Raw genomic sequence first — 17,114 nt, 5'->3', positions numbered from 1 at the left:
CTTGCTTATTGCATGTACACAACTCTGATCGTCAGTTACACATTTTGTCTCTAACTTACAGTTGCTATTACATTGCTTGAGTGTGTGTCCCTTTAATTGTAGTGGGTTGCAGGCCTCCTTTAAGAGAACCTTGCTTTACCCCAATCCTCTTTTCCGTTTGGTGCCACGTATTGCTCCATCAGCGCTGCACCTCGTGGTCTGGCCGCGGCCATCTTTTTCTTCAGCGCCTCTTCTCGTGGTTTGGGCGCCATCTTTCCTCCCTCCACGATGTCAACTGCGGTGATACTCTTCTCCCCGGGTTCTGCCACCGAAGCTGGGAAGCCGCCTTTGGATCCGATTTTCTTCCCCCGGAGTCCTACCACTGGAGCCTGGAAGATGCATTCGGGTCGTCTCAGCTGGATCATCTCCATGCAGTCGTGCTGAGCGGTCTGTGACTCGGGTGCTGTGCTGGTCTGCTCCCTGGTGCCAGGTCCACCCTCAAGTGAGGGCTTGCTGTGCCTCCGAACGCAGAGGACGTCGATCGTTGGAGGGTGAAGTCTTCCCACTTCCAATGGATCTTCTCCATCCACCTTCTGCCGAGCAGCGTTGGTCCATCACCTGCAACAATCCATAGAGGTAACTTGTGCATCGCGCTTTCATGGAGTACCTTTACATTCGCATTACCAACGACTGGGATAAGTTCATCGGTGTAGGTGCGCAGCTTTGCCTGAATCGGGACCAACTTGGGTCGTTCAGCTTGATTGTCTGATAGCCTCTCAAAGACTTCTTAATTCATTACTGACTGGCTCGCCCCCATGTCCACTTCCAAGAAGACTGGAACGCCATCTATCTCAACTTCCATCTTCAGCGGGGAACACTCGGTGGTGCAGATAAACAAGCTCTATACATCATCGTGGGGCTGAGCTGCCTCTCTGCCTATCATTTCATAATCCGTGCTGGATTCATGGCCATCTGCAGACTCTTCATCAACATAGTGAGTCATATTTCTCTTACACATTCGCTGGAGGTGGCCCTTTGTGCTGCAGCCCTTGCACACATAGTCTTTAAAGCGGCACTGGTGAGCCCTGTGATTCCCTCCACAACGCCAGCATGGAACTACTCGATTAGTCCCCCTCGGCGGACTCTGAGTTAAAGTACTCGGAGGCCTGTTCTCTCTCCCCTGAGAGGGTTCACGCTCTACAGTCCAGCCTCTAAACGGCACCACTCCGTGCACAGTACCTGCCGGGTTTGAGTCCTGAGGGTGAATCATCTGCCCAGAGCCGCAGGTCGAGGTCATGAATGCCTGGCTCACGGAGATGGCCTTCTGCAGTGTGACTGTGGTATCCGCCGACAGTAGCTTATGAAGAAGGCCCTCATGGCCGATTCAAATTACAAAAATGTCCCGCAGCGCTTTGTTGAGGTGGTTGCCGAACTCACACGGTGCCGCCAGCCTCCTGAGGTCTGCGGCGTATTTCGCGATTTCCTGGCCTTCAGGCTGTCGGTGGGTGTAGAACTGGTGTCTGACCATGAGGATGCTCTCCTTGGGCTTGAGTTGCTCATGGATCAGGGTTACGAGCTCCTTTTACGTCTTGGTCGTTGTCTTCGCTGGTGCCAGCAAGTCCCTGATGAGGCCATAGACGGTGAGCCCACAACTGGTTAGCAAAATAGCTCTGTGCTTATCAGCCAGTGTGGCCGGGTCGTCTCCTGCCAGGTCGTTTGCTGTGAAGAAATGGTCGAGCCTCTCCACAAAGGCGTCCCAATCATCACCATCGGCGAACTGCTGCAATGTACCAAGGTTAGCATTTTTGCGTGAAAGTTCATCATCTCGTCGCCAATTGTTGTGTCCTTAGATGCTCTAATAATGACTCCACAAGGCAATGTGTTGTACTTGAACTGTAGTGACCATAGTCCTTTATTTGTTAACTCCAGTTTGAGGATCACACCTGGTGGCCTGCCTTTTATACTAGGCCAGGCACACCTGTACAAGTAATCTACAAGTCTCCCACTGCTGTGCCCTCTGGTGGCACTCCTTGTGATAGTACCAACAGTAGCCATGTAGGATACATGACATCAGTGAAGTCAATTGTGGTATACAAACAGGCACTAAAGCAAACCACTTATACTCCTGTTGTTGCTAAAGCATATTCTGAACATGATTTCACCTGAGGATAATGAAAATTCAGAAAGTTTCATGAGTTAAAGCTTCATTATGAGTGTTTGGGTCCAATCCTGGTATCTACAGGGTTAAAATGTGTCTGTTATAATTGACTTCTTGCCTGAATTCTTTATTACTACTACCAGATATCCCGTGGTTTTGCTCACAGTTGAGTTAAAGGTTTTATAAGAAACGAAGGGGTAAATTTTAACTTGAGCAGAGCATTCTGGCCATCCACCAAGATTGCCATCCAAGCGATGAAGACGAGAATTTAATTCACTTCTCTCCAGGGACAGGCTGATATTGTCAAGAACGTTTTTAGCATTAACATTGATTAAGTGACGGAGGCCATTTTTAGTATTGTGCAACCCTCACTTTTGCAGTATGGTTTATGCGGAGGCAGATAGAAACATAGAAACATAGAAAATAGGTGCAGGAGCAGGCCATTCAGCCCTTCTAGCCTGCACCACCATTCGATGAGTTCATGGCTGAACATGAAACTTCAGTACCCCATTCCTGCTTTCTCGCCATACCCCTTGATCCCCCAAGTAGTAAGGACTTCATCTAACTCCCTTTTGAATATATTTAGTGAATTGGCCTCAACTACTTTCTGTGGTAGAGAATTCCACAGGTTCACCACTCTCTGGGTGAAGAAGTTTCTCCTCATCTCGGTCCTAAATGGCTTACCCCTTATCCTTCGACTGTGACCCCTGGTTCTGGACTTCCCCAACATTGGGAACATTCTTCCTGCATCTAACCTGTCTAAACCCATCAGAATTTTAAACGTTTCTATGAGGTCCCCTCTCATTCTTCTGAACTCCAGTGAATACAAGCCCAGTTGATCCAGTCATTCTTGATAGGTCAGTCCCACCATCCCGGGAATCAGTCTGGTGAATCTTCGCTGCACTCCCTTAATAGCAAGAATGTCCTTCCTCAAGTTAGGAGACCAAACTGTACACAATACTCCAGGTGTGGCCTCACCAAGGCCCTGTACAACTGTAGCAATACCTCCCTGCCCCTGTACTCAAATCCCCTCGCTATGAAGGCCAACATTCCATTTGCTTTCTTAACCGCCTGCTGTACCTGCATGCCAACCTTCAATGACTGATGTACCATGACACCCAGGTCTCGTTGCACCTTCCCTTTTCCTAATCTGTCACCATTCAGATAATAGTCTGTCTCTCTGTTTTTACCACCAAAGTGGATAACCTCACATTTATCCACATTATACTTCATCTGCCATGTATTTGCCCACTCACCTAACCTATCCAAGTCACTCTGCAGCCTCATAGCATCCTCCTCGCAGCTCACACTGCCACCCAACTTAGTGTCATCCGCAAATTTGGAGATACTACATTTAATCCCCTCGTCTAAATCATTAATGTACAATGTAAACAGCTGGGGCCCCAGCACAGAACCTTACGGTACCCCACTAGTCACTGCCTGCCATTCTGAAAAGTATCCATTTACTCCTACTCTTTGCTTCCTGTCTGACAACCAGTTCTCAATCCACGTCAGCACACTACCCCCAATCCCATGTGCTTTAACTTTGCACATTAATCTCTTGTGTGGGACCTTGTCGAAAGCCTTCTGAAAGTCCAAATATACCACATCAACTGGTTCTCTTTTGTCCACTTTACTGGAAACATCCTCAAAAAATTCCAGAAGATTTGTCAAGCATGATTTCCCTTTCACAAATCCATGCTGACTTGGACCTATCATGTCACCATTTTCCAAATGCGCTGCTATGACATCCTTAATAATTGATTCCATCATTTTACCCACTACTGAGGTCAGGCTGACCGGTCTATAATTCCCTGTTTTCTCTCTCCCTCCTTTTTTAAAAAGTGGGGTTACATTGGCTACCCTCCACTCCATAGGAACTGATCCAGAGTCAATGGAATGTTGGAAAATGACTGTCAATGCATCCGCTATTTCCAAGGCCACCTCCTTAAGTACCCTGGGATGCAGTCCATCAGGCCCTGGGGATTTATCGGCCTTCAATCCCATCAATTTCCCCAACACAATTTCCCGACTAATAAAGATTTCCCTCAATTTCTCCTGCTTACTAGTCCCTCTGACCCCTTTTATATCCGGAAGGTTGTTTGTGTCCTCCTTAGTGAATACCGAATCAAAGTACTTGTTCAATTGGTCTGCCATTTCTTTGTTCCCCGTTATGACTTCCCCTGATTCTGACTGCAGGGGACCTACGTTTGTCTTTACTAACCTTTTTCTCTTTACATACCTATAGAAACTTTTGCAATCCGCCTTAATGTTCCCTGCAAGCTTCTTCTCGTACTCTATTTTCCCTGCCCTAATCAAACCCTTTGTCCTCCTCTGCTGAGTTCTAAATTTCTCCCAGTCCCCGGGTTCGCTGCTATTTCTGGCCAATTTGTATGCCACTTCCTTGGCTTTAATACTATCCCTGATTTCCCTAGATAGCCACGGTTGAGCCACCTTCCCTTTTTTATTTTTACGCCAGACAGGAATGTACAATTGTTGTAATTCATCCATGCGGTCTCTAAATGTCTGCCATTGCCCATCCACAGTCAACCCCTTAAGTATCATTCGCCAATCTATCCTAGCCACTTCACGCCTCATACCTTCAAAGTTACCCTTCTTTAAGTTCTGGACCATGGTCTCTGAATTAACTGTTTCATTCTCCACCCTAATGCAGAATTCCACCATATTATGGTCACTCTTCCCCAAGGGGCCTCGCACAATGAGATTGCTAATTAATCCTCTCTCATTACACAACACCCAGTCTAAGATGGCCTCCCCCCTAGTTGGTTCCTCGACATATTGGTCTAGAAAACCATCCCTTATGCACTCCAGGAAATCCTCCTCCACCGTATTGCTTCCAGTTTGGTTAGCCCAATCTATGTGCATATTAAAGTCACCCATTATAACTGCTGCACCTTTATTGCATGCACCCCTAATTTCCTGTTTGATGCCCTCCCCAACATCACTACTACTGTTTGGAGGTCTGTACACAACTCCCACTAACGTTTTTTGCCCTTTGGTGTTCTGCAGCTCTACCCATATAGATTCCACATCATCCAAGCTAATGTCTTTCCTAACTATTGCATTAATCTCCTCTTTAACCAGCAATGCTACCCCACCTCCTTTTCCTTTTATTCTATCCTTCCTGAATGTTGAATACCCATGGATGTTGAGTTCCCAGCCCTGATCATCCTGGAGCCACGTCTCCGTAATCCCAATCACATCATATTTGTTAACATCTATTTGCACAGTTAATTCATCCGCCTTATTGCGGATACTCCTTGCATTAAGACACAAAGCCTTCAGGCTTGTTTTTTTAACACCCTTTGTCCTTTTAGAATTTTGCTGTACAGTGGCCCTTTTTGTTCTTTGCCTTGGGTTTCTCTGCCCTCCACTTTTCCTCATCTCCTTTCTGTCTTTTGCTTTTGCCTCCTTTTTGTCTCCCTCTGTCTCCCTGCATTGGTTCTCATCCCCCTGCCATATTAGTTTAACCCAATAGCACTAGCAAACACTCCGCCTAGGACATTGGTTCCGGTCCTGCCCAGGTGCAGACCGTCCGGTTTGTACTGGTCCCACCTCCCCCAGAACCGGTTCCAATGCCCCAGGAATTTGAATCCCTCCCTGCTGCACCACTGCTCAAGCCACGTATTCATCTGCGCTATCCTGCGATTCCTATTCTGACTAGCACGTGGCACTGGTAGCAATCCCGAGATTACTACTTTTGAGGTCCTACTTTTTAATTTAGCTCCTAGCTCCTTAAATTCGTTTCGTAGGACCTCATCCCATTTTTTACCTATGTCGTTGATACCAATGTGCACCATGACAACTGGCTGTTCTCCCTCCCATTTCAGAATGTCCTGCACCCGCTCTGAGACATCCTTGACCCTTGCACCAGGGAGGCAACATACCATCCTGGAGTCTCGGTTGAGGAACAATAATCATAAGCTCACTTGACAGCTGCTGAAAAAATTTTCCTATCCTGTCCACTGACAACTGTTTCCCTACCACAGCAAGAATCCTCCCTCCCCTGACCATGCATCTTGAATAAAATGAGAAGTCTCACAGTCAAACTGTTATCGCTTACTAGTCCCACACCATTATTCTCCAGACCCATACTTGCTTTCTCTGTTCCTCCACATTCAAAATGCTCAGAAATAGTGACAGATTAGCAACAGGGTTTCATTGAAGCAACTGTGTCTGTGTGTCTACCATTGTCACCAAGGTGCTTCCATTTTATCCACACCTTCTAAGGTTCACTGCAGAGAAGCACTGACTCTTACTTGGAATGCTGCAGCCAGCGCAGCCTTGTGAACTAGCAAGAACACCTTCTAATGAAAATAGATGTTAGAAGCTACGACAAAATCTTATCAAAGCTTCAGCTCTCTCAAAAATGCAAGAACAGCTGCAATGATATCTCTCCTGGATCCCAAAGTATACACAACATCCGATTGCATCTGCAGCTCCTATGATAGGCCACTTACTTCTCCTTTAATGTTGCAGCCCCAGGAACACCCAGGCCTTGAAATTCTGGCGCTGAGAAAAATGGGCAGTGCACAGCTAAATAATGTGCGTCTGAGGCCCGGAAGTTCAGGAACTCAGGTCTCGGGGGAGGGCACCACTGGTGTACTCCACCCATATTGGACTGTGGAGTTCAGGGAGAGGAAAGTCTCACTTGCTATGTCAGAATTTTACTCGTATGATATTATTTCCCGTTGAGTATCACTACATTTCACCATCTTCAATGCTTCAGTGAGGGCACCATGAGCAAGAGAGAGTGCGGATGACTGATTGTATTATCTTGTATCAATTAGATAACATAAAAATATCGCCGTAAAGCTCCTATTGCTGCAGATGAGTTAATTAACCTTCGTATGGAAATCTTTATTGGGTTGTTGCATAAAAAGCTATCAAGGTTGACTTGGTTAATGTAAGAGAAAAATTTGGCATTCGGGGTACCAGCGGGACAAGGGTTAAAGTGCTGGTTCGTGCACTGACTCATAAGGAGGTAAAAGGCCTCTCTTCGGCCTTGTACATTCCAGTACCAAGGCTCCAGAAGTTATTAATTCAATATGTACCAGGACATTAGATAATATTCCGACAGGATACGATGTGAGAACCTAAACAGACATTGATAAGACCTTGCGAAGAGGCTCGAGGCAGACTCACGGGCACCAAGGAGAATCAGCAAATTCTAACCTAATGACGTCATCTGAGTTACGGCCCAAGGTGGTCACGAGATCTTGGCCTGTCAATCCGAAGTAGTACTGATAAGGTAGTCCAATTAGAGATCTCGGGAGGTCTTGCTAGGGAACGGAGGGGTTTTTGAAATGTATAAAAGTTGTATGATTGTGCTGTTCGGGGAGCATCTCCAATCACAGGCGGCTGTGATGAGAGGTGTTCCCGGATGTTCGTAATAAAAGATCGTTATACATTGCCATTCGTCTCTGTCTGCTAACTTTGAGAACTGCTACGCGGGTTGGGGGCGAACGTCGACCCTCTATATCAGGGGGCCCGCTCATGGGAGGAGAAGTCTTCCCATTTTCCCTTACAGTTAATGTGAACATGTCAATATTTTTATGTCTGATACTTGATTAGATAGAATAACAGCCCTTGGAGCTGGTTTTCTGGAACTAAGATGCTCGATTTTACAGTGTGGATTCCACCTCATAAATCGATAGTGAGATCTGGGAGGAAACAATAAAGTAAGCAAATAGAATGGTTACAAGAGGGTATATTAATTAGAGTGCTGTTATATCAATGGTCACAGTCACAGACTGCAGACCTAAGTAACATTGCCAGCAGTAGTTTGCATTCTGTCACCAGAGAGGGCTTTGCTTATAAATGTTTATATGCAGGTGCAGAGTTTTGATCACTGGACAATCAATTTTCAATGCCCTAATGTTGAAATGATTCAAAATAATTTTCTAAAGTGTCCAGGAGATCCCAATGTTGTTAAAATGTTGTTTCAACCCAAGTATGAAACTCGAGCAGTGTGAGACTGCCAAGCGTCTTACACCTTCTGCCATTGCTATCCTCGGGAGTCACAGCACTGCTGCTTTTGTGTCAGTGTCTTCCAAAATTGTTTGGATTTGGCATGATAGATTGGAGCAATGACACTGTTAGAAACTGTGTTAAAATAACAATAAATAAAAGAAACCGAGAATGGGAAAAATATTGAGAAATGAAGAGACAGATGAGAAGGAAAGTCTTTAATTTTTTTAAATTATGTTTTGTTGATCATGTGGTGAGGTTTTTAGTTGCGACTGCTGTACTCCAACCTGCTATCCAAATTTGTGACATCACCGAAGCAAGAACTTGTGACCTCCATTGAAGGGGAATTCAGCACTAATGTCCTCTCTTGGGTTGCTCTGCCTAAAGCAAAATAAGATGGGAACAAAGGAAGACTAGTTAATGTGCACAGTTTTTAAGCTTTTAAATTATGTAGCCATCCATAAATGTATAATTCCTTTTAATGCTGCCTAGTAGGCATTCCTGTGTGTTTAGTGTTTTAAAGTACTCTTCTTTCTGTGCTTTGACCAAGGAGCATTTCTTTCTGCTTTAGTATTGTCATAATATTGATTTTTTTTTCAGTCTTCCCTGCACTTTTCAAACGATGGCTTCAGAATGAGGAAGCAGAAGAAGACCACACTGCCACTCTGCACTGTGAGCTTACTAAATCTGATGCCTCAGTGGAATGGAGAAAGGGATCTGTGGCACTTCATCCAAATGACAAGTACGAAATTAAGCAGAAAGGCCCCATTGCTGAGTTGTTAATTCACAATCTGAAGCCAGAAGATGCTGGAGAATATACCTGTGATTCTGGCGATCAACAGACCACTGCCTCTTTAACGGTCACAGGTAAACAAAAAGCTACTGCTTTCTTAATTGCCACAGGTCAGAAACAGACCACTATTTCCTTAACTGTCACAAAAAAAGGACAGATCATTGTTTCTTTAGTTATCCCAGTTAAGAAACCCTACGTAAATATAATTACATTTTCTAAACTAGGTTCACCAGACTGAACCCATTGAATGGCGGAGCAGGCTCGAAGGGACGAATGGCCTACTCCTGCTTTTATTTCTTATGTTCTTAAATAACCTTACTTTAATGGAAGCTGACCTGTGTTTTGTCCAGGGAGGAACCAAAAGGCCACATGTGACGGGAATTTCCTCAGCAGTTCTGCCAATCAGTCTCCGTAACTTCCGAGGAAGATTGGAGGAAATCTTGGATAGGCGTGCAGACTAGCTGCCACTGAAGTTATGGTGGCCAGTTGGGGGAATCCTCAAAAGAAATTCCCGGCGATGATGCTTTGGCCAATTTTGGTTGGTGATTTTGGAGGTTGCAAATATATGATAGGGCTGAAACTTGTTGGAGCTGGGGGGCACGGAATTCTGGTGTAAGTGTTACGAGGCACCTGCCGGAAACCTCCAAGGGAGGTCCCTTAATTTAAATGCCATTAATGCGTGCCCACACCACTAGCGACACATCTGGGGCACCCACCTGCCCTCCACCCCCCCTATATGTTGCAAATTGTGGAGCAGCATACTAGTTCTGAGAGGTGCTGCTCCACAGAAAGAACTTTGAAGTGGCTCTAGTGGCCCTCTTTGTAAGGGGTCTGCATTTAAAAAAAAAAATTAAATGTGATTTTTCTTTGGGGTATAGGCCACGATCTCAGTCTGGGAACTCACAATGGAGCCCACATATGTCATTTGCGGTCCGGTATTATCTGGGTGCCATCCCAGCTTCCAGGACCTCTTCGCCAGAGTAAACCAGAGAATACTTGCATTTTCTGTCATTTGATATTTTTTTTTCTCTAAATATTTTTCAGAGCCAGATATAACAATTGTTGATGGTTTGAAAAATGTGGAAGTAGTCGAAGGTGGGAATGCTTTGTTTGAATGCAAAGTATCCCATGAGAACGTACGAGGTGTTCAGTGGGTTCTAGGAGGAATTGAACTGCAGAATAATGAAATGAATGAAGTTTCGGTGAAGAATGGTAATGTTCACACCTTGATGTTGAGGAAAGTCACACAGGATGACACTGGCACTGTGATCTTGAAGGTTGGAAAGTGCACGTCTTCAGCACAGCTTAACGTCAAAGGTAATTGTTAATTTTAATGAAAAATGACTAAATTTCAAAGATATTGAATTATGTATTTTCCAGATTTTGATTTTTTTTCCGGACCTTTAAAAATGAATATTCTCTAACCCCACAGGTGCCATATTATACTTTAAATCGTTAAATCTAGTTTATTTTAGGGTTCTTTAACCCCAAGCACTCTATCAGTATATGTTAGTTAAATATTTTGGTAACTTTTTTTTTTGCTGACTATAATAAATCACACTTTTGGATCAAGATAATCAATCACACTTTTGGACCAAGAGTAAAATGTCAATTATATTGTACATTTTTAATGCAGACTAAAGTTTGATTCATACAATAGGTTAATTACTTACAACAGAAATGTTAAAAATGGTCCTGTTGATTTATTTAGTTATTTTGTTTTTCAGCTACTCCAGCAACTTTCACTAAACTGCTTCAAAATATGGAAGAGGATGAGTTTGAAACAGCAACTTTCCTCTGTGAACTCTCTCAATCCAATGTTCTAGTTATATGGAAGAAAGGGTTAACAACAATCTCCCAAAGTGAAAAGCATGAAATTAAACAGGAAGGTTGTGCATATATGTTATGCATACATGATCTAAAGTCAGAGGACTCGGGTGAATATACCTGTGTTTCTGGGGATCAGCACACCACTGCTTCCTTAACTGTAAAAGGTGAGTTAATAATAGTAATTTTTTTAAATGTCAATTCCTGTGAAGGTTCCATATAATATGATAAACTTTCAGATGTTGATTGATCTGTGCTGTTTTTATGGCATATTCTGTTCATATTTCCAAGTTTGAGCATTCACTTAAAAAAAAAATTAATAACATTAATTGTGGTTATCTTTTTACAAGAGCTCATTGTTGCTGGAGGCATGCTATACAACTCCAGTATTCTTATTGGTTATTAATGATTATACCATGAATAAAATTGAACAGCAAAATTAATAAGACATTTTGTAAACCTGCTTTTGGGGCTTATTGACAGCAGAAGTTAAAAAGCCACAGTTTGTGCAAAGGTGCTTCATGTGAATAATGACAATAGATACACATTCTTGCAGGATGGCCCATAGAATAGCACTGGTAATGTGTAAATGCTCTTGTGCAGTTTTGAGTCACAGTGACACCACGAACCAGTCTTAATTTATGGGTATGGAACAATGCAACAGCAACTTGTTCTGATCTCGCACCATTGATGTCGTGAAAGATCCCAAGGTGCATTACAAAGAAAGAAAAGATTTAGATTTACATAGCGCCTTTCACGACCAACTGACATCTCAAAGCACTTTACAGCCAATGAAGTACTTTTGGAGTGTAGTCACTGTTGTAAAACAAAGAGGGACTGCATACCAAGCAGGTGGTTGGAGCAGTTATTGGGGAGGTTATCAAAGGCATAGCTAATGAGCTAGGTTTTGGAGAGGCTTTAAAATGTGCAGAGAGCTACGGAGTTTTAGAAGGGAGTTGCGGACGTAAAATGGGACAAGGCCACAGAGTGATTGATAGACAAGGACAAGAATGTTGAAATTAACGCGCTGTGGGGTGGGGAGCCATTCTCGGCCGGCAAGCACAAGGCTGATGAGCGAGTAGAACGGCATAGAAACATAGAAATTTACAGTGCAGAAGGAGGCCATTTTGGCCCATCGTGTCTGCGCCGGCCGACAAAGAGCCGCACGGCCCTTCGTCAGCAGCCCTAAAGGTTACATACAAACCCATGAACAATAACGGAAAGGCAAAGGGCACCCAGCCCAACCAGTCCGCCCCACACCATTGCAACACCCCTTATACTAAAAACATCTACACTCCACCCCAACTGGAGTCATGTGGGATAAAATGCGGATGGTGGATTTCTGGATGAGTTGAAGTTTATATAGACCAGAGTTGGGATGCTGGTAAAGAGTGGATTAGACGAGGGGGATAATTTTGACTTTGGCCGATAGTGTAAACCAGGTGATATTGAATCAGCCACCCGTTATACATCTCTCCCGATGATGTCTGATCCAGTATTGCCCGATCTGCACTATTGCCCAAAGTCATAATTACCCTTGAAGTGTTAAAGGCATGAAATGAGGGCTTTAATAGCAGCGGGGTAAGGTAAGGGCTAAATATAATGTTGTAGAGGAGGAATAAATACTTTTGGTGCTGAATTAGACGTGAGGGTTGAAGCTCAGTTAATGATCAATCAGGTTCTGAATAAGCAAGCAGCTGGTTTAGGGGGTAATCGGTGGTGGTGGGGGGGGGGGGGGGGGCAGTGAACGAATTAGGGTTAAGGTGCAAAGTTTATAATGAAGACTGAAAGGAAATGGTTCTACCTTGCCAATATTGAGCTGAAGAAAATTCTGGTTCAACTTGACTTGATATGATTCAGCACAGTAAAGTTGTGGAATCAAGATGAATAATTTTACAAAGTAGGAAATACTGTCACTTTAAAAATGATACATAACTTGAAAGTTGATTTTTTTTTTAAGTTAGGTACCTTGAATTTGTGAGTTATTAGAAAAATATTTTTTTAACCATACCAATGCATTATTACATGATAAGTGGGTAGTATTACAGTTTCTATTTAGAAAAAGAATTCAGTATTTTAAGATCTTTACACCAATGATATAATTACTCCATAAACTCCACTTCAATAAAAGCCTTGAAAATAACCTATCTCAATCACATGGTAATGTTTGTGTGCTTTGTTGATATCATTGTCAGCTGCTAAACATCCTTTTGTCCATAACATGGTCATAACTATTATATGCAAGTGTTTCTCTTAAATGATTTTATAGCTTTAAACATAATTTTAGTTTGATATTTGGGTACTGTTAAATAGTTTTTAATTTAAAAAAAATGAATTTGAACTTTGAATGTGACCATCCATATATAGAGAGACAGAAGGTTTGGAAAATACCTTGAGCTTTTTCTTTTTATCTCCATATGAGGAGACTGACTGTCTACAATGAATGCCTAATCTCATATTTATCAATACATTACTGTAACTGAGCCTGGATAATTACCATTTCTAAGGTGGTTGTCACAGATAGTTGATAACTAATGAGAACCTATAATTTTGTTTTTTTTTATATATATATAGTATCGGAAGTAAAAATTGTTGAATGCCTAAAGAATGTAACCGTTTTTGCCAATGAAAATGCCGTGTTTGAGTGCGAAGTTCATCCTGAAAATTTTGCCGATGTTCAGTGGTGGTTGGGAGACGTTCCTTTACAGCACAATGAAATGAATGAAATATCTGTGAAACATGGAAAGATTCACACTCTGAAATTAAAGAATGTCACTCAGGAAGACTGTGGCGCTGTAACCATTAAAGTTGGAAAACACACTTCTTCTGCAAAACTTCTAGTTAAAGGTAAAAAGATAAAAGAATAATGGGCAACATCTGCCAGAGCTTGTTGCAATGGAAGTCTTGTGTTTTGCTCCTTCTGCTCTGGAGCTGTGCTGGAGTAGTATTGCACTCAAATATCCAATTATTTCAATTAGGCAGAATGAAACAATCACGATAAGTGTGGGCAAAGAAAGCCCAGGTCTTTCATCCTTCTGGAATATAAATCATACCAACTTCTCACTACAGCTTTTAGCTGTTTCTTGAATGAAACCAATGTCATGGCTTTGACTATCCTTTTGTCAACCTATTTTAACTCTTGATCAACCTCTGTATGAGGCAATAGGTACATAAACGGGGTTTCTGCTGCACTTCTGGCAAAGTTACGGCAACACAGCAGCAGAAAGTTTGAGGAAATTCATGGCCTTTATTTTTGACATTTTGCAAGTGCAGATGTGCTGTTTGCTAACCCAAGTTATTTTTTGCTGTTTACTACATTTGTTTCGTTGGTCTTTTGATTGCTTTATTTTTCATATAATGAAAGAATAATGAACCAGAAAGAATAGTAGCAGTGAATGAATTTGATTATATTGCTTACTGTTCAAGTTTTTGTGTGTTCTGCCGCAGTTTTGGGCATTTTTTTTGTTGTTGAGTGTGATCCAGTGCTGAGTACTGTCTGAGTTGAAAGAGCAGTAGTGGATGGTTGTTGGATCAGTGTTTCTGTGCCAGTGCCTACTTCATGTGTGCAGGGTTAGGTAAAGGCACAGAACTGCTTCTGATGTGTGTGCCTACTGTGGTGTACGTAGCACACAAATCATTGACTCCACACGGTCTGGTGTAAGTCTAACTGCTGTGACCTTCGTCCTTTATTGTTCAGCTCCAGAGTGCCTCCCAGGTGTGGTGGTCAGCCTTATATAGCCCTTGTTACAGGTACTACCAGGGTTTCCCACCGCACCGCCCTCTGTGATGTGGCCTATTCTTACATTACATTTAAGGTACTGGGACGATACACACATCATGAAATAACATCACCTTCCCCCCCCCCGCCCACCTGGACGCAGGACAACGATACACACATCATTACATAACATCACACTTGTCCAATGGAAGGCAGGTGGGCATAGACAGTGCGTTAGTATGGTACATATTATCTGGTACATTAACTGTTTATTGACTGGTAGCGGAACCTTGATTTCCTTGTTAGCCGTTATCATTAATTGTACTTCAACCATTATTTTACACAAATACAGTGGCCATTCAGCATAAAAAAAGTAATTCTTATTATAAATTCACTATCTCACATTAACATAGCTCATTTTAGACTCGCTCTGCCAAACAGAAGTCCTTTGTGGGGACCACCTCTTTGTAAGGCCCTTTTAAGACTCCCGGGTGCATTTCCTTTTTAAGGCGCCATCTTTGATGCAGGAGGATTCCACGAGGCTTCTCCTTGGGCGCCGCCATCTTTGATGCTCTGCAGCTCCGACACGATGCTGCCGCCATCTTCTTCTCCGCCGCTCCGGATGCCCTCTGCCGTCGCATCCTCCGCTCCCCTCCGCTGCCACCAGACTCGCCGCCTCTCCTGCGGCCGTCGTGGCCTCTCCAGCGGCCGCACTTGCCGCGTCCCTCCGTAGCGGCCTCCCCTGCGGCTGCCATGGCCGCCCGACGCTTCCAGCTCCTCGGTGGGGCCCGCTCAACGGCCTCTTCCTCTGCGGGGCCCTTCTGAACCGCCGGCCCCTGGATCCCTCAGCACCCCGCCCGCAGCGCCCCGCTGGCTCACCCCCCCACTAGGCCCCTCTGTGCAGGGCTGCTTGCCTGTGGGGGCTGGGGCTGCAGGGTCTCTGTGTGAGATCCGGGCCTGGGACTTGCTTGTGGGGATTAAGGCTGCAGGGTCTCTGTGTGAGGTCCGGGCCAGGGGCTTGCCTGTGGGGGGATTGAGGCTGCAGCTCCAGCTCGGTCGGCGCTGCTCTCTGGGGACCCGGGGCACGGCAGCACCCCGGGGAGCAGCAGCCTGTGGAGTGATGAAGTCTTCCCAGCTCCCACGGACCGTCCCCATCCACCTCCGGCCGAGGAGTGTTGGCCCATCACCTGCAACGACCCACAGAGGTAAAGCATGCATCTCGTCCCCTTGGTATACCTGCACCATCGCTCTGCCAAGAACAGGTATCAGTTCCCTGGTGTAAGTACGCAGCTTCGCCATGACCGGGACCAGCTTGGGTCGTGCAGCTGGGTTAATCCACAGTTTATCAAAAGTTCTCCGACTCATCAACGACGGACCCAATCCCGTGTCCACTTCCATACTCACTGGGACTCCGTTGATTTTTACTTCACTTATCACTGGGGGCGAATCGTCGGTGCACGTATACAGTCCAAGCACCTCATCTTCTTCTACCTGCTCCTCGCTGAACAGTGGATCATCCCCCATCTCCTCAGCCACATGGTGAGTCCGATTTCTTTTGCACATACGTTGAAGGTGGCCTTTCGTGTGGCAGGTATTGCACGTGTACTCCGCAAACCTGCACTGGTGAGCCCCATGGCTTCCTCCACAGCGCCAGCATGGTGCTGCTTGATTGGCCCCCCTCGGCGGACTCTGAGTTCCAGGATCCCGAGGTCCGTGCTCTCTGCCCCGGGCAGAGCCACGTTCTGCAGTTTTGTCCGTGGTGGGCGCTATCCTGTGGACAGTGCCTGCCGGGTTCGAGACTGTGGATTATTTGCTTGGTGCTGCAAGTCGAGGTCATATATGCCCGGCTGATGGTGATGGCCTTTGTCAGAATGACTGTGGGTTCCGTGGCCAGCAGCTTGTGAAGGAGGCCCTCGTGGCCAATCCCCAAGACGAAAACGTCCCGCAAAGCCTCGTCAAGGTGTGCGCCAAAATCACACGGCACCGCGAGTCTCCTGAGGTCCGCAGCATATTTGGTGACATCCTGGCCCTCGGGTCTGCAGTGATGGTAACATTTGTATCTGGCCGTGAGGATGCTCTCCTTCGGTTTCAACTGGTCACGAATGAGTTCAGTCAGCTCCTCGTATGACTTGTCCCTGGTGCTCCCAGGTGCCAGCAAATCCCTGACGAGACAGTAAACCTCATCTCCACAACTGGAGAGCAATATCGCCTTACGCTTATCTCTCATTGCGTTCGTGTCCTCCGTCAGGTCGTTTGCTGTGAAGTAGTACTCGAGCCTTTCCGTAAAGGCCTCCCCAATCATTACCCACGGTAAAATCCTTTAGCGAGCCCAGAGTAGCCATGGTTGCGTGGAGTTCGTCCGCTTCCTCGTTGCCAATGTGGTGTATGTAGCACACAAATCACTGACTCCACACGGTCTGGTGTAAGTCTAACTGCAGTGACCTTCGTCCTTTATTGTTCAGCTCCAGACTTCCTCCCAGGTGTGGTGGTCATCCTTATATAGCCCTTGTTACAGGTACTGCCAGGGTTTCCCACCGCGGCGCCCTCTGTGGTGTTACATTACATTTAAGGTACTGGGACGATACACACATCATTACATAACACCTACTGACTGCACATGCTATTTTGCCACTGGACCAAGACCTAGC

At 44.9% G+C, this 17,114-nt stretch overlaps 1 protein-coding gene across 32 annotated transcripts in view; it reads left to right on the top strand.

Annotated features, from left to right (window-relative positions):
- LOC139264722 (obscurin-like) overlaps positions 1–17,114 on the top strand; it is a 571,531-nt gene that overhangs the window by 283,006 nt on the left and 271,411 nt on the right. For 31 of the 32 annotated variants that reach the window (XM_070881692.1, XM_070881694.1, XM_070881707.1 and 28 more), the window contains 4 exons: positions 8,729–8,995; positions 9,966–10,238; positions 10,649–10,915; positions 13,323–13,595. In XM_070881692.1, the coding sequence (XP_070737793.1) occupies positions 8,729–8,995; positions 9,966–10,238; positions 10,649–10,915; positions 13,323–13,595 (1,080 nt within the window). The remainder of the gene's footprint in view (positions 1–8,728; positions 8,996–9,965; positions 10,239–10,648; positions 10,916–13,322; positions 13,596–17,114) is intronic. The other variant, XM_070881695.1, reaches the window with a different exon arrangement.

Source organism: Pristiophorus japonicus, chromosome 5 (genome assembly GCF_044704955.1).
Source record: "Pristiophorus japonicus isolate sPriJap1 chromosome 5, sPriJap1.hap1, whole genome shotgun sequence".
Classification (NCBI taxonomy): domain Eukaryota; kingdom Metazoa; phylum Chordata; class Chondrichthyes; family Pristiophoridae; genus Pristiophorus; species Pristiophorus japonicus.
The sequence above is the reverse complement of the archived record's forward strand: the minus strand, read 5'-3'. Positions and strand labels throughout refer to the sequence as shown.